The following is a 20,043-nucleotide window of genomic DNA, read 5'->3' on the forward strand; positions in this document are numbered from 1 at the left end:
GAGGAGCCTTGTGACTTGGAGGCACTAAAATGGACATGGCTGAGGGTAAGCATAGCCTCATCTTCTCCAAGGACTTCTACCTCCTGGGTGAACACACAGTGGCTCAGGGCTGATGCAGGGGTGCCCTTTCCGGATGCTGGGGTGGTAGCTAAGGAACTGCTGTAGGCTCTCCCTGGCCTGAGGTCACTGGTACTCTCCTTGAGGATTCCCACCAGGAAGTGAGTCCAAGGGCAAGGGGCTTGGTCCCCAAGACCCCTTTCCAGGAGAATTCTATGGGCAATCCTCTTGGAGCCCCAAAGTCTCGGGTGGGGGGAAGGGTAGTATGGGTGGTGTTTTTTTTCCCCTTTTCACTGAAAGGCATTTTTGCACATGACTCAAACAAGTCTAAACTTTCCTAAACTTCAAAGTTTGCCCATGGCACAGCCTCAAAGTGCAGGGGGAAATGTTAAAAAGGAAAAAAAGAAGTTTGTTAGCCAGTTAAACATTGTGTTTTTGCTCCATAAAGGAATTGAATTAGCTTGTTATGTTACTATTAGTGTCCCATTGTGAAACCAGTGTTGGGGAGAGGCTTCTCCTCTGGGTGATGTGGTATCTGGGCCGGTCCCCAGGTTCGGCTCTTCACCCACATGAGGTTGTACAGGGCATTACACAACCTGTGGTAAGAGGAAGGAGTCCCCATGGCAATAGGCCTGGCTCCCAGGGACATTTTCAGGCTCCTGGCAGGAGGCCTGGTCGGGGTTGGGGGTGCTCCAAGTGCCTGCTGTCCTTCACACCCCACATCTCCCCCCTCCCCTCAAGCCTTTGCTGCAGGAGCTGGGAGGTCAGGACAGTGGGAACCCTGCTGGCATGCCTCATGAAGCCACTTGCCCATGACCTAGGCACTGAGCGTCGATCACAGAGTTGTAGGGGCCGTGCAGGTCCTGAGGCCAGTGGTTGGCCTTGAAGAGGCCCTTTCTCTGCTCTCTGTCCCTATTCCACATCTTCTTGAGCAACACCATAGAGCTGTGCTTAAGAGGCTGGCTTTGGGTCCCCAACTGCATAGGTTCCTGACCATGCTCTGCCACTTACTAGTTGTTTGACTTGGACAAATAAAAATAACTTTGGCCTCCCTGTGTCTCAGTTCCCTCACCCACAAAATAAGGAGAATAGTAGACTTATTGTATATTAAGAATATAATATTAGCTACTTTTACTACTGTTTTCACTGCCTTGACTCTCTGGCTTAGGCCCTCCTTACCTGACCCTCATAATGTTCAGGTCCTGGCACATAGTAGACTATAAAGAAACATTTAAGGGTTGACCTGCTCAAATGGGTCCCTTGCCTCCACTCTCTTCCCCTTTCCATCCATTCTACACACACCAGTCAGATTAATTTTTCTAATGCACACGTCACTCTCTTCCTCAAAAAATCATCAGTGAGCCCCCCCTTATTTACTAAATAAAGTCCCAAAGCCTCAGCCTGACAGTTTGAGTATATACCTCTGGCCTGCGCACAGCAATGCAGTGTGATGGTGAGAGCATGGCACTAGTAGAAGGTGGCAGCTACGTACTTTGAATGAGTAATCTTTTTGTTCCTGGTTTTGCTCATTTTTCTTTAACATTGAGGTAATGATTGAACCTACCTACAGGGGTGTTGTGGGGGTGACAAAAGATAACACATATAAGGTTCTTAGCACTGTTCGCTCTACTAAGTGCCCAGTAGATGCTTGTTATATTAATTATTAGTAGCTCCCCAAGTTTCCTAACATAAATCTAGTCTTCTCATTGTCTCCTGAGTGAGTACCCAGGCCATGCTTCCTCTGGGTCTTTGCCATCTCTCACCCATCAGAACCCTTCACCTACACCCCACTGAATTCCTCCCATCTTTAAAGACCTTCTTCAAAACCCACCTCCCTCAATACTGCATCTGGGTACCCCAGCCCATGGGACGTGCTCCTGCCCCCTGTGAGTACCTTTAGTGTTTCTGACTCGTCTCATATAGCACACTCACACCCCTCAGCACACTGACCATCTTCTGGTTTTGCAAAGGCACAAAAGCTCCTTCCTGTCCCACAGCTATTGTAGTCTTCTGCCAGGAATGCTCTTCCCACTCCACGTAGTCCAGCCAACTCCTACTCATTTCTTGAATCCCAACTTAAGTGTTTTCTAGGGAAAGCCTTCCCTCACTACAGTTTGTTTACTCTATCAACCTGTATATCAACATATAGAAATGTTTATTGAATGAATATCTCTTTAATATTGAACACAAATTTTAATTAATTCATTGTTTGTGTAATTAGTTGTTTGTCCAGCCTTACCAAGACTGTAACCTTCATGTAAGTAGGCCCATGTCCATCTTGCTCACAGCCAATCTCCAGCACATAGCACTGTGCCTGAAACACAGTAAGCCTTACTACATATTTGCTAAATGAATGAACAGAGAGGTTGGCCAGCCCAAGAAGCGGGGGAGGCCATTTTGGACAGAAAGAGTATGTGCAAAGATGTGGAGAGGAGACAGGATAGTGTGTGTGGCTTGTAGGTAAATGTGGCTGAGGCATAGGAATGGGGGCTAGAAGGCTATGAGCTGGAGCCCAATGGAACAGGGCTGTGGACTCAGTAAGGAGCTTAGGTTTAACCCATGGGTAATAGTGATCAAAGTGATCTGGTTTAAGTTTTCGAAATCTCACTCTGATGACCTTGAGGAGGTCAGAATCTATGGGACAGGAGGAGGAAGTGAACTGAGGCAGGGGTTCGATGTTTGGAGAGGAGTGGATGTAAATGCCATTCTGGAAGCTGAATGAGCAGGAGGTTGGAGCAGGAGTAAGACCTGGGCTCTGGCTCTGGCTCTACCTAGGACACCTCACTGCCTACCTCACAGAGAGTGATACCACATGAATGGAGGTGAGTGTTCACTACATCTCAGCTGGGATGTGGGAGAGGAAGTATAGCTCTTGCACTTGGTCTTCCCAGAGCTGCCCCCTGGTGGGACAGGCTTGAGGCCCAAGAATACCAGAGATCAACCCTCTGCATGCACATTGCCTCCATCATCTCTCTGTGTCCACTCCCCAGTTTGGCCTCAAGGTCTGATCAGGTCCCCAAGTACCCTGGAGCCCCAGAGTCCCTGGCCTAGACCCAGAGTCCTAGCCTGCTCCAGGCTCTCCTAAGGAGGACACTGTCCAGAGAAGCCTTGGGACCCTCTCCTGAGCAGGCAGAGCACTGGCTGAGATGATCTTTGACTGGGATTCCAGTTGGGATGGCTGTAAGGGGACACCTCAGGCAGAGAGAGGCAGGCAAACCGCAGGCTCAGGCTTTCTGGGAGCCAGAAGAGGGAGAGCATTAGCGATGTAACCCTTTCAGCACCACACCCAAGCAGAAGGCAGGACGCTGTCCTTTTTGGCAGCCCTGGTGCAGTGGCTTGTGAGAAGTGTTGCTGGGAGAGTGGGGGGAGGCCGTGTCAGTGTCTGAATTCACCTCCACAGGCCTGAAGAGAGGAGCCAGCTGGTGTTGGCAGCCGGGGCTGTGGAGTGTGTGTGGGAGGTGGGCTACAAGCCACCTGGGGCACCCAGGCTTCCCTCAGGCTGCAGCCTGCCCTGGCTGGGAGGGGCTCCTGGGCCACAGACCCCGGTAGCCAAGCACAAATGGCAGCTGCATAGAAAGTATTCCCCCAGATGGTGGCATCCCAAAGGACTGAGGTCAGACTGTCAAGGTTGAGGAGGCACAGGCAAACTGCCGGTAAAATTGGTGGTGGGGGTTGGGGGGGGGGGAGACACCAGACAGCAGAGGCAGGCTGCAAGGAGCAAGAGCGCTTCCTAACCCCGCTGGGCTGTCCAGTGGGTTTCATTTTGGTCCCTTTTTGGGCCCTCCTCTAGCTGTCTCCCCACCCCCATGCTGTCCTTAGCCTGGCCCTCACTGCGGGATCTCTCCCCCCCCCCCTCCCCGCCCTCCCCCCCCTCCCCCCCCCTCCCCCATCATGGCTCAGGCCCCCAGCCCAGCTCGAGACCCCTCTCTGGCGAGGAAGGAGGTCGGTAGCACTCTGCTGGGGCGCCTATCCCGCCTCGCTGGCTCCCTCGCTCGGTGGGTCCAGGGAGGGAGTTGGAGCGAGCTGCCCGAAGCCCACCCCCCTTTCGGCAGCTTGAGCGGGTGGGGAGGGGGTGGGGGAGATGAGGGCTGCGGGCGCCCAGTGGGAGGGGAAGAGTTAAGGCTCTCAGCTCCCCTCCCCCGGAGGGTGTGACCGCCTATAAGACAGGCGCAGCGCTCAAGCACTGGGGCTGCAGGCGGCGGGGGGCGCAGCTTGGCGCCGGAGAGCAAAGGCCGTTCCTGCGCCTTCTGCACCTCGCGTCTGTCCCACCGCCCCAGAGCCGGGGCAGAATGTCGGAGTCCAGAAAGAGAGGCCAAGGCCGCGGCAAGAAGCACCGAGAGGGGAGGAAGCGGGAGCGGGAGCGGGAGCCAGAGCCGGAGCGGGAGCCCGACCCGGGGGAGAAAGGTAGGGCACCTCAGAAACCTCGTTTTACTAGGAGAAACCTGCTGCCTGCTCACCTGCCCCCCCTCCGTCTCGCGCTGCACGGGTGAGTCTGGGGCTGTGCAGAGGCAGAGGTGACAGGCGCCGAGGGGCGTGCGTGCCAGCGTGCGAGTCAGTCGCTGTGGTCGGGTGGGCAAGGGACCGCGCACGGAGCCTGGCAGTGGCTGTGCGCGCCCGTCCCCGGGCACTGCGTCCCAGCGGAGGGGGCGGGTACCGGCCTACAGGTGAGGAGCGGGGAGCGGGCTGCAGAACGGAGCCAGAGCACAGTCGGAAAGACAGCGTTCAAGCAGACGCGGGTCCTGACCTGGCGCCAGAGCGCTGGGGGAGCTGTCACTGCCTTCCCTTCCTGGAGCGTGCTCTGGGCTCACTCCCACCCATGTGCCACACCTCCGTGAGTTCTGCTCATTCATTGGAGCAGGGACAGCAGCGCCTGCCACCTCGAGGGGATAGGGCGCCGCTGTTTCTGTGACAGATCTTTCCCTCGGAATATTGCTGCCAAGCAGTTGTCCACCTTTAGTCTTCAGGAGTGACTCCCTTGCACCCTTGGGTTCTGTCCCCAAGGAGGAAGGGGAGAAGGTGCTCTGGGTGATCGGAGCCTGTGCTGAGACCCACTTTGGTGCCCTCCGTGGGAAGCTGTAGGGTGAAAGAGAGGCCCCCACTCAGTACACTGGCTTGGGGCTTCTCAAGGATGGGCCTAAGGCATGCAGGTCCGCCCCAGAGGCTTGTACAGTTGCCTTCTCGCTTCTTGTCTCTTTGGTATTTTGTTAATGTCTATTTTGTACCTGTCAGCAGTCTAAGCATGTTCAAATGCTTCATCTCCGTTTAATCCTCATAACAATCCTGGGGGCAGGCACTCCTAGCCCCATTTTACAGAGGGAGCAACTGAGGCTGACTGAGGTTAAAGTCACAAAGTAAGTTCCAGAGATAGGTCTCGGGGACTTCAAATCTCTGCACAATGATGCCCATGTTGCTGGTTCTCTATCCCCCACCAGAGTTCCTGCCAGAACTGCAATATAAAAATGTCTTCAAAAGAGCACTGGACTGGTAGTTGGGAGGCTTTAGCTGTGGTTGAGGATTTGGCCAAATGACTTAACTTTTCTGAATTTCTGTATAATGAGGGGCAGGTAGCAAGGTAGCCTCTGAGGTCTCTTGATTGGGAAGAGCCTAAGAGTCGACAATTCCTTCAGCCCAGCAGAGGAAAGGACCTGGGGCATTTAAAGGCCATTGCTGGGTTCTCTTCCTTATAAAGCAAGCACTCCCTGAGTAATGCGTGGGCCAGCTGATGCTGGGCTAATGTGGTGTGCGGTGAGCTCCCAATCTGAGACCTGAAGGAGTTCCTGGTGCCTATTTTCAAAATTCATGTGTTTGGCTCAGTGAGCCACCCCCCCCCATACATCCTATTATGGGCACCTTGGAGGGCTGGCTATGTAAGGGCACCCTCCCAATGTCAAGGTTGCAGGAGCTGAACTAGTAACAAGCCACCTGGGCTTCACCAGGTGGGAGTAAGAGTGCCAAGGAAATTAGCAGCTTGCTGCTAAGGTTAGAGTATGCATTGGGGCAAAGATGGGAGAGGGCTGCAGGTAGGAGATCATAGCTCTCTCAATAATCTCTTCCAGCACCTTATACCCAGGTGAGAAAGTCCTTCTTCATGTCTAATTGTAATCTCTCCTGCTGTCTTTTCTTCTCTGCCTCCTCTTGTTCCCTGCCTCCAAGTGGACAGAATGCCTTCTTTCAAGGAGCTGGCTGGTGAGCAATACCAAGCAAACCCAAGGCCTGGGCTAGCGAGATTTTGGACACTCTGGAATAAGGAGGGAATAGGGAAGAGTCAGGCTCTGAACAAGACCTCAAGAAAAAGTACCATGTCCATGAGAAGCAGCAGTTAGTGTGTTTTTTAATACTCACCCAAGGATATTTTTTCCATTGATTTTTAGAGAGAGATTGGAGGGAGGGAGAAGGGGGGAGAGAGAGAAAAACAGCAACAACACATTAATGTGAGAGAGACCCATTGAATGGTTGCCCTCCTCATGTGGCCCCGACTGGAGCCTGGGATCAAACCTGCAACTGCAGTACATGTGGATTCTAACCACTGAGCAAAACAGCCAGGGTTGAAGCAACAGTCTTCAACCCCTGATATGTGCCTTGGCGGGTAGGATGGGTGCTTAAGTGAACACTGACCTACAGAGCTGGAAGCTTCCCTCACAACTCGCCTTCAGCCCACTCAAGGCTGCAGGGTCTTCTTATTGCAGCTCAGAGTGCCCCGGCCAGGGAACACATGGCCACTGGGCAGTTGGAGAGGGGTCTTAGCCAGGGTGGGGCCACATTTGCTAGAAAGATTAGGAGGTATAGACATGGAGAATGTGAGCAAGTTACCCGTTAAAATCTTCAGCTTAGATAGGGGAGGAAATCTGAAAAGTGGGAGGGAAAAGGAAGGTGAGAGAAGGGAACGTTAATGAATTGGCTCCCCCATCCATGACCCACACCCAGCAGTCCCCCATCTCCTCCCTGCCACATGCACTCAGGCCAGCGTGGGGAAATGGGCTTTTCCCTTGGCCTCAGCACAGGAGTGCTGGGTGGGGCTGAACTGCAGGTGTGAGCTCTGCTCTATGACTCACAGAGTTCGTGGGGCTGACGCCTGGTATCCCTACCTGGGGCTGCCCCCCCACCCCACCCCCACACACACACACACACACTCACACACTTCCCTTATCCCAGGGCGGCCATGTTGGGAGGTGGGTCATCAACCCACTCATGTACCTGGGGTCCATCCCACTCTGTCTCTATGTGACCTTGGCACTGCCCTCCCTCTTTGCGTCTCTGGAAATGCTCTCTGCTCTCAACTCTCACCTTCTCCATGGCAAGGCAGAGCCCCAGCCCTCAGGCCCTATGTCTCTGAGAATTCTGAGAGGAGGAGAGCTGGAGAGAGGAGATTGGGGAGCAGGTGGGGGAGCGGCTGGTCCCAAAGAAAGTGACGAGCTCTGAAGGTGCCATGTTATTTTGAAGCGTAGCTTGAGAATTGGATTTGAAGTTACTGATCTTTTCTATAGGCCCGCTGAAAGACAGTCAGGCTTTGACGGGAAGGTCCCCTCTGTTGAAGCTCCCTTGTGAATTGGGAAGCTGTGTCTGCCACAGGAGGGCAGGGGGCAGGTTTGGGTCTTCTCCGGGGTGTCCTGGAGTGTGAAGGTAGATTGCCATCGCTAGCTGAAAACTCTGGATACGTGTCATTTGAATGGGCGCAAAGAATCCTTGCAAGGACTCTCTCCCATCTTTCCCATCTCCTGCCTCTAGTGAAAATAGTGCCCAGACTTCCAGGACAAACTCCGGTCTTTAGGCTGTCAGAGGTGGCGATATGCCCATTTGCATGTGGCTGAGCCACATCTGGCGGTTGCTTTGGCAGCCTCCACCTCTGGCCTTGGCCCCTGGCTGACCCTGCTGATCAAGGCACCTGGAGTAATCCTCCTGCCACTCCAGGGCTCAGTCTGTGCCTCACACTCTGCTCCGGCTCCCTGGCACCTCAGGATTCATTAGGAACAATAACAACAAGCAAAGAGTGACTTTGTACCTCCCAGCAGTCTTTCATCCTGAGAGCTCAAAGCACTTTACAGACCAGGACTCATCAGTCCTCAGCCCCGGTCCCATAGCATTTCCAGAGACCCAAAGAGGGAGGGCAGTGCAGGGGACAAGGGGACAGAGAACTCTAGTTTTCCAGATTGCACAGCAGTGGGGCTGGAGTGGGGCAGTGAGTCACCTGGGGTGGGGGAATCAGGTGGCCAGTGGGTCTGGGATAGAAGTAAAATTGGACTGAAGGCTTCAGGCTTCAAACAGAGGAAATATTCTCCCTTACAAGAATATAAACCAAAAAGAAGACGAAGAAGAAGACGAAGACGAAGACGAAGACGAAGAAGAAGAAGAAGAAGAAGAAGAAGAAGAAGAAGAAGAAGGGGGGGAGGAGGAGGAGGAGGAGGAGGAGGAGGAGGAGGAGGAGGAGGAGGAGGAGGACGAGGTGGAGGAGGAGGAGGAGGAGGAGGAGGAGGAGGAGGAGGAGGAGAAGGAGGAGGAAGAATATAAGCCACCTCCCACCAGGCCCTCTGGCCTCTGTGGGCTCTGTGAGCTGCTAAGGGAAGAAGTGGCAGCTTCATGGGAAACAGAAACCCTTTGATTCAGATACTGTCAGGAATCCCAAGTGATCCCTGTTACCGCCATCTGCCCTTGATGCCGAAAGGTTCGGGGCTAAGTCAGAACAGCCCTGACCTTAGGATAGTGCCAGAGTGAGGAGTGTATGGAGGAAAAGGTGTTGGCCCAGCATGGGGGAGCCCTAGTCCCAGCCTCAGTGGCTTCCTAGAGTGGCTGCCCATGCCTGGTCACCCCCACTCACCCTTCTAGGCCTCCCCTGCTCTCTATCCCACAAGACTGGCCTGCAGGACAGTTGGCATACGGGAGAGAGGAGTTGGGTTTTTCTAAACATTGGCAAAGCATTGCCAAAATTTGAGACCTGAGGCCCATCAGAATCATGATCCCATTGTGTTTCCCATTTCTGAGCCTGTCATCACTATACATAACTTAGCACGAGTGGCAGCAAATCCTCCTTGTCTTTCTCCAGCCCAGCCTTGGTCTAAACATCCATTTAGCAAGACTTCCAGATCCTGGCCACATGGTAACTCTACAGACTGCATGTGCTTTTGCTCACTTTGGTGTACTCCATTCTGCAAGCATTCATTGAGCTCCTACTATGTAAAGAAATCACAGCTGCTGCCCTCAGGATCCGAGACTGACCCTTACACAAATACCTGTGATTAGAACCAAGTGTAAGGCCAGAGCTGTGTGCAATGTATGATGAGGAAAGGAATGAATTATTCTGGGAAGGTGTAGGGAGAGCTTCACAGAGGAGGTAACATTTGTTCATGTTAAAGCATAAACTGGGCACTTGCCAGAAATGCAGTCTTTTGCATTTGAATCAGAAACTGTGGGGATGGGGCCAGTGTGTGTTTTCAAAAGCCCTCTGGTTGATGTGATATGTGCTGAAGTGTGAGAAGCGCTTGTTGAACTGGGTGGCCCAGCTACCCAGACAACACCCTGTAGGGGGCCTGTCAGTCCCAGAGGTGTTTCCCCAGTGCCTTGGTGCCAGGAATGATGCCTGGGGGCTGCAGGCCATCGTTGGGGAATGGGCTTGCCACCCTGTGGGGCAACAGAGATGTGTGGGCAGAACTAATTGCAGTTGCCAAGCTTTCTGGAGGAGATGGGCTGAGATGGACCTTGGAAAATGGAAGGAGATCTGAAGGGGCTTGGCATTCAGGCTGAGAAAACCACTTGAGCAGAAGTGAACAGGGCCTTTGGGAAATGAAGATACACTGCCCATGTAGGAGGGAGAGACCAACGGGCCCAAGCAGTGGGTTTTCTGAAAGTCAGGCTGGTGAGTTTAGACTTATCTGAAACAGACTTACCTGTGACTGTGGTGCAGTCAGGTGCGGCTGGATCTGAGCTCATGGCCAATTCCTTCACTACAGAGGTGGGGAAACTGAGACCCAGAGAGAGAAGTCCATATACCAACAAGGCAAAGGATTTAGCAGCTACCGGGAAAGAATGAGAGCAGCAGCTTCGGAGCCACTGCCGCCCTACCCGACCCTGCAGCCTCATGTCTCCCACCTCCCACATGGCACCCAGTCAGATGGAATTTCTCTGTTTCTTGAGTGCACTGTGGTCTCCTGACACGGTCCTCAGAACCTCTGGTTCCCTTTGCCTGCAGCTCTGTCTTTCTTCTCTTGGCCAACTCCTGTCATCCTTCAGGCTCAGCACAGTCTTTGCTCCCTCCGCAGAGCCTTCCTGGAGGTGAGAAGGGAGGGTGAGGTGTATCCTCTTTGCTCCCCTCAGTGCCTCCCATTCTACTGTGGGCAGCACCCCCTCAGCAAGAACCTCCACCATGGCATAGACCATGTCAACTTGACCCTCAACACCTGACATGTGCCCAGTGCCCAGGGCATACGTGAGTGTACAAATGAAGGAGGACACGCTCAAGCTCTTCCACCTGTGCACAGACACCTCGCCAGCCTCTCTCCTGTTTGAAGAAGGGCAGTCTCATGGGAAGAGGCTGCCCTGGCCGAGCTTCCCAGCCTGTGGCCAGAGGCCCCTCGGTGGTTGGGAGCCTGATAGGCCGAGTAAGGGTAGTCCTTCAGGGAGGCCCCCAACTTAATCATCTGCTCTGCTATCCTGGGCAGATGCCAGCTTGGGCTGAGGGGGAGGGAACAGGCCAAGTTGGGAGGAGTATTGGGTGGGAAAGGGCTCTGGGATTAGCCGTCAAGGGGCCCTACCCTCCCCTTGGTACTAGTGGCAGTGTTGATCTGAGGCACCCATCAGTCATGAATCCATTTGTTCAGCCAGCGATCAGTGAGCACCTACTCAGTGCCAGATGACAGCAATGCTGCCGCACATCCCTCCTTGAGGCCCCCACAGTCCAGAAAGTTAAGTAATCAGTTTGTTCCAAAGTAGGAAGCCCCAAATTGGGCAGGAGAAACGCTCGGGAAGTCTGTGAGGCAGAGATTGCTTCTGGCTGGGTGGGTTAGAGGAGCCCGTGGCATCTGAGATTTAGATTAATAAAAGCTGCCAGCTATTGAGCTTTCTCTGTTCCAGGTACTGTGTGCTAAGTTCTTGACACACAGCACCCCCATTTAATTCTCACCACAATCTTCAGAGGTGGGTGAGATTGTCCCTGTTTTACAGACAAGGAAATAAAGGCTCAGGGAGATTAAGAAACTTGTCTAGTTAGACAGGACACCAGGCAAAGCCAGAGTGCAAACCGAGACCAGTCTGAGCCCCCCAGCCTGCATGTCTGACCCTTCTGACTGTGCTTCTGTGTAGGGAATGGCATGGGTGAGGGGGCACGAGGCAGGCAGAATATAGAACAGGCATGTTTGGGAGTAGCCAGTGATTTTGGTCTGCCTGGAATATACAATTCTTTTTTATTTTATTTTATTTTTATTTGTTTCAGAGAGGGAGAGAGAGATAGAAGCATCAATGATGAGAGAGAATCATTGATCAGCTGCCTTCTGCACACCCCACACTGAGGATCAAGTCCACAACCTGGCATGTGCCCTGACAGGGAATCGAACCACAACCTCTTGGTTCACAGGTCAACGCTCAACCAGTGAGCCATGCCCAGCCGGGCTAGAAGATACAATTCTTGAAGGGAATTGATAGGGGAAAAGCAGAGAGGGGAGGGGGACTGGTTTACTGACCCAGTAAGCTTCCTCCGGGGGCCCTGGCTGCCAGCAAGGAAGACAGATGGCCTTTCTTCTACAGACATCATGGCACCCAGGAAGGTTTCTGAGTGGCCAGAAGCACATAGAGGTGACTCTGCCCCGTGTCCATTGCTAGTGGAGTGGTACTGGGGTGGGGGTAGGCACAATACAGTCCAAACCAGAGCCTGGCAGATGATGAAGGAGTAAGAGGGCAAGAGGCTTGGTGGAAGGTGGATGTTCTTGATCTCTGGGGAGAGTCAAGAGAGACAGTTGTCAAAAATGACAAGGTGACAGAAAGAACCCAGGAGCAAGAGTGGTCTTGGGAGAGGAGATAGGGAAACTGTTTTCCCACATGTTATATTTGAGGCAGTGGCTGAATATCCAGGCAGTTATTCATTTTGTGGTGAGCCTCTTCCTAGCCAGGACCATGGGGACCACATCTCAGCCCTCCCAGACCCCTGAGTGCCTAGGCCAGGGCTGTCTGTGCTTGTGGCTGGACTTACAGGGGAGGAAGCCGGCCTCTGGCAACCTGGGCCCCCTGTACCCACTGGGGTGTCTGCATTTGGTGAGCACATGGGTCTTATTCTTACCTCTATCAGCCCAGGTAAGACCTTTCCCCTGATATCCAACGTTTCTTTGAATTCTTGTATTTTTATTTTATCTCAAAAATCCACGTGAACTTGACATTGTACTCCATCATATGTCTGCTTTAATACAAAGGTGCTGCTTTTCCTTACTAATGAGCTCGGCAGACCCTTCAGAAAGAGGTCCTGAGATCATCCTGCGGCTTTTCCTCTATCTCAGTTTGAGAAGCAGGTCTTGCCTAGTGTATAAGGTGCCTCCCCTTTTCTGCCCCCCCCCCATACACACACGCGCACACACACACACACACACACACACACACACACTACATTTCCCATGACCCAGAGCCTCAGAAACAACTTTCTCCAGCTAGGCTGAGGGGGTGGGAAGCGCAGGCCCATCCTAAAGGGTGTAGGGACTCTGAGATCCCCTTAGGTTCCTTGAGCAAGAGGCTGCCTCATCCAGCAGCAGCAGGCCCTCCCCACAGAGGGTGCTCGGGGCCCGGGCCCAGCCTTCCCAGTGGGAAAATTAGAGTTTGGGCAAATGGTAATGGCCTTTCAGGCCTGTCACCTCTGCTTTTTCCCTACCTTCACTCCCAGTGGCTGAAGAGATCATGGTCAGAAGCCTCCATCTCTCTTACCCTCTGAAATAGGCAGAGCGTGGTTCAGAGATGAGTCAGCCGAGGCCCAGAGGGGCTAAACTACTCGCCTAAGGGCAGACAGCTAGAAACTCAGGGACCTAGATAAGGACCTAACTGCTATGTCCTCAGCTGCCACACTTGCCTCGGTTAAGCACTGCTTCCCCTGGGCCTCATCTGCGCCACCCCTAGGTGTATCTGGCCTGGGCCCCAAGTCGTGCGAAGAAACCCAGAAACTGTGTGCTATCCCAGCAAACTGTGTGCTATCCCTGCTTGTTTGAGCCTATGCAATAGTATCCCTCGCCAGAGGTGACATCCCCCAAGTCCCCCACCTCTACCACCCCATCATGTACCTGTGTCTCAGCTCTGAGCCCGGGCAAGGAACCTCAGCATGCACCGGCCTGACTCTGGCAGGGCCCTGAGGAGGCCAATGTTTCCGTCAGGATGCCTCGTTCCTGTTAGAGGGGGCTGAGGGTGGCCATAGTGTTGACCCTGGTGGTCAAGCCAGGCCTGTTTATGCCCTTCACTCACACTGTATGTTGGGTGTCAATGGATGGGTGTTTTGGGATGGGCAGGCAAGTGTCAAGCAGGAGTCATTTCTGTTGGTCTTGGAGCTGCCAAGTTTTGTCTCTTCCTCCTTCCTCCCTTGCCCTTCTTTGCCTGTCCTCCTGGAACAACGTCAGCCTCCCCTCTCTAGCTCCATCCCAGCCCCTCTTCTCTACCTTCTAGCTGAGGAGCCAGGTGCCTGGCCTGCTGAGCTGAGAGCCCATCAGGTGGACTAGCTTTCACTGGGGCAGGGAAAGTGACCCTCTGTGCGGCTCTGCCCCCTGCCAGTCTCAGTGTAGCCCTAAGCAGGAGACAGAGCCCGACTCGAGCCCAGGAGCCAGGTTGTCTTGTGCAGCATCATATCCCCGATGATGGGTAGGTACCTGGTATGTCATAGGACTGTAGGAGGTGTGGATTTGTTGGATGGGTGTGAGAAGAGGGCAAGGCAAGCCCAGGCACCAGGCTGAGCCTGGTTGGCTAAGAAAATGTGGCTCAGGGGCCACTCCCTTTGGGCGCCTGGCCTGTGAGTATCAAATGGCTCTTCTGCAGGCCACGGGAGGATACCTGACTGCCGTTTCTCAGAGAGGGCCCTCTGTGCCCACGTAAGTCAGCTGTGTTTTAGTTGTTGGGGTTTTTTTCCTTCTCATTTGAACTTGGAGTCTGTAATTAACCTCCTATAGGTCACTTTGTGGGTAGGAAAGGGGTGGGGAGAGGGCCGACCCGCAGCCTGCCAGCAGCAGGGCAGTAGGAGACTTTGATGACAGGCGGGCTGGCCACATTGTCTCCAGGTGTTGTGCTGCAAAGGGGACTGCTCAGCCTTAGTCATGAGCTGAGGATCATTAACCCTTTTAAGAGTCCGCTGCCCCTGCCCCCTGGTTGCCAGGAGGGAGGCCAGGCCAGGCCAGGTCCTCCCTGGCTGGGCTGCCTGGCCATGTCCTGGGCGTCTGTCTTGCTCTCAGATCTCTGCAGGCTCCGCACCCACCGCCCACTGCCGAGAGGAATGAGGTCAAACTGCTGGCAGCAGCGGTATCTTCTGGCCTCAGGGCTGGGATGTGGAAAAGGAGCAGCCCTCGCTGTTCTAGCTGTTGTTATCTTCAGTGAGGTGCCTTCCGAGGATTCCCCGTCAAACACATACAGGCCAGATGCCTTGGTTTGGCATGAGGCTGTGAGGAAGCAGAAGCCACCAGATACCCCATGGCCCAACTCATCACAACTGAGAAGTGTCTTAAGGTTTTAGTGGACTCATCCTCAAGAGAAATCTTTTTATGGAGCCCTTGATCATCCTTGGGAGACCTTCCTCTTGTTATAAAACTGCCCAAGAGATTTCCCCAACCCCCATACCCCTATACCCTTAACCCCACTCAAGAGAGCCCTGGTCCTGCTGCTCAGATGGGCCCTTTTTCAGGCAAAAGGGAGCTGGACAAAGGGACCTCAAGGAGTTTGAGAGCTCAGCAGAGAGGCTACGCCTGGGGAGGAGACATTATGGGAGGTGATGGCAGAGCTGCCCGACATCAAAGGGACCCCTAGGCCATCAACTTGCCACCTACCCCTCTACATGTGGGGAAGGAGCAGCCACAGGGAAGCAGGGTCTCAGTGACAGCCATGGAGCAGAGTAGGGGAATTGTCACCCTCTTCTTCCTCATGCTTCTACCTGATGCCTCTCATCGGCCACTCCCCTGGGTGCTGGGCCTTTGAGAATCCCCTCTGCATGGGGAAGTGTACAGACCCTGAGGACTGGGACTCCTCCCTTCGGCTGCAAAGCTGAATTTATAGAGAAATCTATTGCAGTCCTGTTAATATTAGCAGGATGTTGGAGACATCCCAATTCATCTGGACAATGGAATATTATGCAGCCATTAAGATGATTTAGATCTGTATTTCTAGATTCGGGGAAATGTTTTTACAATATATTGACTAAAAAATGTAGGATATAAAACATTTTAGAGAGAATAATCTTGAAGGAGATATTTGAAAATGTTGCCAGAGTTTTTTTCTCTGGTAGTAATTGAATGGATTTAAATGTGTTTTTCTTTTTCCTTACTTGTATTATGTAATTTTTCTACAACAAGTAATGTATTTCTTATGTAACAAAACAATAACAGAGGGAACAAGCCAACCTCCTTGTGGGGCAGGATTGGCTACCCCATGTATAGCTAGTCATTTCTGTCTGGGACAAAGCACAGAACCTGGCACCATAAGCACACTCAGTAAACGCATGTCAACCGAGGGGGGGGGGTGCTTGCCCAATGGGTTGCTTCAGCTATTGTCCTGACAGATCCCATTCATCCCAGGAAGCCTGTTTCTCTGCTTGGTTTAGCTTTGGCCTCAAGACACTCTGGGGACATGACACAGTCGTTTTCATACTAGCATTCTGGGTCCTAGTCCATCAAAGAGTCCCAGACAATACTGGACCCAGATCAGAGAGGGGGCCCAGGCAGGGGCTAGAGCTGGCCTACTTGTATCTGAGTCCCTGTAAACACTATCTCCAGGTCCTCAAAGGTCTGCTGTATGAATAACCTCTTAGCCTTGTCCCAGGTGTCCCTAAGGATCCAGTGACTGGAAGCCACAGTGGGAGAAGTATGATGCTCAGAATAAGAATGAGCTTAAAATGCAAAATGTAAGAGCAAGTCATTTCCTGACCTATAAGCCTTTGATGTCTTCCCATCACATCTGCAAAACAAATCCAGGGCTATCGAGGGGCGGTTGTTCATGCTCCTCACCATAGAAAGCTCTGGGCCCAGGAGCGAGGTTGCAGAGGTCCTCCGGGCATTGTTCAGGGTGCCACCTGGTGGGTGTTCTCTTTCCTGCCACTTGAGCTGCTGCTGCTCCCCCCCACCCCCACCCCCAGGGGACTTGCTTGAATTAAAAAAAAAAAAAAGTCTGGTCTCAGGGTCCTATTCCCTTTCAAATGTGCATCTTTGGCTTAGAACTGTGAACTACGATTTCTGTGAGCAGGGACCAGAATCAGACATTGCTAGAGCGGGAGACATGGTTTTTAGTACAGTAGTCCCCCCCTCCCCCGCCTTATCCTTGGGGGATAAGTTCCAAGACCCCAGTAGATGCCTGAAACCCCAGATAGTACTGAACTCTATATAGGGTGTCCCAAAAAAATGTATACACACTTTGAATTATTATAAAATCAGTGTTTATTAACATATAGTTCATTTTCAAAATTTAAAAGAATCTGCAGAAATGAATAATTTTTTGTCAATGTCTGAATTCAAACTGATGACCGGTCTGGTCCAGGCACTGCTGATAACATGAAGAGGTGGAATCGCAAACATAAAAAATCATTTCATTTTGCATTTGTGTTCCCTCAATTCGTCAACTGTTGCTGGTTTTGTACCATAAACTTTATCTTTTATGTATCCCCATTAAAAAAAAAAAGTCTGGTTTTTTCTTTGTTCAAAGCTTAGTCTGGCTTCACCCATTATTTCAAATCAGTTAAACCTGAAAAGGAGTGAGAATTGAGTTATCAGCTGTTAAAGTGTGTATACATTTTTAGGGACACCCTATATATACTGTCTTTTCCTATACATAGATACCTATGATAAAGTTTAAATTTTAAAATAGGCACAGTAAGAGAGTAATAATAATAACTAATAATAAAATAGAACAATTATACTAATATACTGTAATAAAAGTTATGTGAATGGCTTTGGGCCATTATTAGGTAAAATAAGTGCTACTTGAACACTAGCAGTGCATCTGATAACCAAGGCAGCTACAAAGTGACTAACAGTCGTGAATATGCCGGACAAAGAGTTGATTCACGTCCCGGGCAGGAGGGAGCCTGACATCGTGAGATTTTATCATGCTACTAAGAACAGCACACTATTTAAAACTTATGAATTGTTTATTTTTGGAATTTTCTACTTCATATATTTGGACTGTGGGTAATTAAACCTCGGGAAGCAAGGGGCGATTACTGTATCTCAGTTGATTCTTGTGAGGAACTGTTAAGAACCAAAAGAGAACTCTGTGTAAAGAGCATAACATGATTCAAATATATGACTATTTTTATCTTGTCATCCTTTAGACCAGTGCTGTCTAGTAGGAATATAATGTGATCTACATAAATAACTTTACAATTTCTAGTAGGCACATAAAAAGTTAACCAAAAAAAAGCTTTAAAGACATTTGCCAGTTATGGGGCACTTCCGGCATTCTCTCCTCAGAGCCTATGGAAGCACTTTAGGCAGGGAACTATTTCAGCAACTGGCAACCAAAATAATGTGTCTGACTGGACATCCCTCATTTCCTTTGACAAAGCCCAAAAATCTGGACCCACCCCACACCAGCAAATAACCCCCTTCCTGTTCAGCCACAACCCTATTTCAGGACTCTCAGATACGAACTTGTATTTGTTGAACCTGGACTAAACACTTTACATTCACTATCTCCTTTAATTCTCACAATAATCCTATCAGCTAGTTATTGTGTATATTTTACAGATAAAGAAACTGATGCTTAGGTTAAGAAAGTAGTTTGCCAAATTTCAAATCTAGGTCTGTCACACTTCAAAATTCTCCAGGGGCCTAATTCCTAGTCATCTGGCAGAATTTCCAATTCTGCATGCACAAGAGGGTAAGAAATTGCAAGAAATGTTGATCAAGGACTTCAAAAAAATGGGGTTACCCAAGAAAAGGAGAAGAGGGACAAATCCAGACTTCTTGTCCTGGCTCAGATAGCCACATGTCAGTCATCTGGGCCTCCCTCCCTCTCCAGGATCCCCTCATACCACCCTTGCTTTCCAGAATCTTCCAGCCACATGGGCCTCTGTTAACTAGCTGTTTTTCACTGCCTCATAGATCCTGGTGATTATTTGCCATTGTGCATCCTCCTCACTCAAGTTCAGGCTTCATGAGAGCAGGAAGATTATCCGTCTTGTATTGTATTCTCAGGGCCCAAAATCTGGACCGTGCCTGACATGTAGTAGATTGAATGAATGAATGAGGAACAAGTGAGCTAGATGGGATTATTCTGAAGTGAGTAGACTATCAAGAAGTGGCGCCCAGCCAGTGTGACTCAGAGGTTGAGCATCAGCCTATGAATCAGGAGGTCACAGTTTGATTCCTGGTCAAGGCACATGCCTTGGTTGTGGGGGCTCGATCCCCAGTAGGGGGGCGTGCAGGGGACAGCCGATCAATGATTCTCTCTCATCACTGATTTTTCTATCTCCCTCTCCCTTCCTCTCTGAAATTGATAAAAACATATTTTTTTAAAGTGGCTATTGGGGTGCACAGGGTTCTTACTAGTTGGAGTGGGCTCTTTGTGATCTGAAATGTAGTCTTGGGTTTCCCATTGGTGGCAGAGAATGACTTTGGAGCCCCCAGTTCTCAGGGCCTCTGAATTGGGGTCATACCTCTTGTTTCTGGAGTCTCTATGTAACTGCACCCTCCTGCCCCCTTCACCACCACCATTAAGCAGTGGCCTCAGACTTAGTGCATAGTGTTGCACCAGGACTCATATGCAACAAGGTAGTAGAATGACCACCACCTCTTCTCAGCAGGTATCACCCCCACCCTCACCCTGGCTGTTGGGAGGGAGGTGGCCCATGGAGGGGGTGGTTAGTGGGCCCCTGTCTCAGAAGTGCAATGAAGGTCAGCACTGTCTAACCTGAGAAGAGCTTTCTGTTTCCCTGGTTCACAAGAAGAGGGAGGAGACTAGTTGGAGATCACCAGTTGACCAAGAGGTTAGATCCCTGGATGTCAGCCTAACCTTAGAGCAAAGCCATCTGTGAAGATGTGTTCAGTTAGTAACCAGTCATGAGCTATACACTCACAATATGTGTACTTTCCTATATGTATGTTATATTTTTATTGTTTATTTTTTAAACCCACATACCTGGACCCACTCTCACAGGTTCTGTTTCATTATGTCTAGGATATTTCCTAGGCACTTACATAATTTTTAAAGCTCTCCATATGATTCTTATTGATAAGCAGTGACTGAGGACTCAGGAAGGTGGGGGTGTGGGTAAGGGGGAAGGATGCTGAGGCAGGATTTCAATCCCATTTAGAATTACGAAGTTCCAGAAAGCCCAACAGATTGATAGGTTGATATACATAAAACCTCTGGATGTCCAAAAGAAAACCATTATAAAATAGAAGAAGCAGGTAATTGGAGGGAAATGTAGCAAAAGCTTCGTAGCCTTAATATGTATACAGAACTCTTACAGATCAATAAGGTGAGCACCCAATAGAAAAATGGAGTGCGGGCAAGAACAGACAATTCACAAAGAAGAAATACAATGGGCCGATACACTTAGGAAAAGTGGTCAGCCTCACTAGGAATCAAATAAATGCAAATTAAAACAACAGAGACGTTATCTTTTGCCTAGCTAATTGGTGAAGATTAAATACATGATAATACCTCATGTTGGTGAGGGTGTGGAAAAAAACAGGCACTGTCATTCACTGGTGGGAGTACAGATTGATGCAACCTTTCCAGAAGGTAATTTGGCAACCGTAAAGCTGAGGAAGATTGCAAACCTTTGTGACGCAGCAATTCCACTTTTAGGAAGATTGCCTTAGGAAATGATTGTGGATA

At 50.9% G+C, this 20,043-nt stretch overlaps 1 protein-coding gene across 1 annotated transcript in view; it reads left to right on the plus strand.

The window, feature by feature from the left end:
• Positions 1-20,043, plus strand: part of NRG2 (neuregulin 2) — a 183,285-nt gene that overhangs the window by 139,387 nt on the left and 23,855 nt on the right. Inside the window, exon 4 of the mRNA XM_023752166.1 lies at positions 4,203-4,461. Coding sequence (XP_023607934.1) covers positions 4,203-4,461 — 259 coding nt within the window. The remainder of the gene's footprint in view (positions 1-4,202; positions 4,462-20,043) is intronic.

Source organism: Myotis lucifugus, unplaced genomic scaffold (assembly GCF_000147115.1).
Source record: "Myotis lucifugus unplaced genomic scaffold, Myoluc2.0 scaffold_28, whole genome shotgun sequence".
In the NCBI taxonomy this organism is placed as follows: domain Eukaryota; kingdom Metazoa; phylum Chordata; class Mammalia; order Chiroptera; family Vespertilionidae; genus Myotis; species Myotis lucifugus.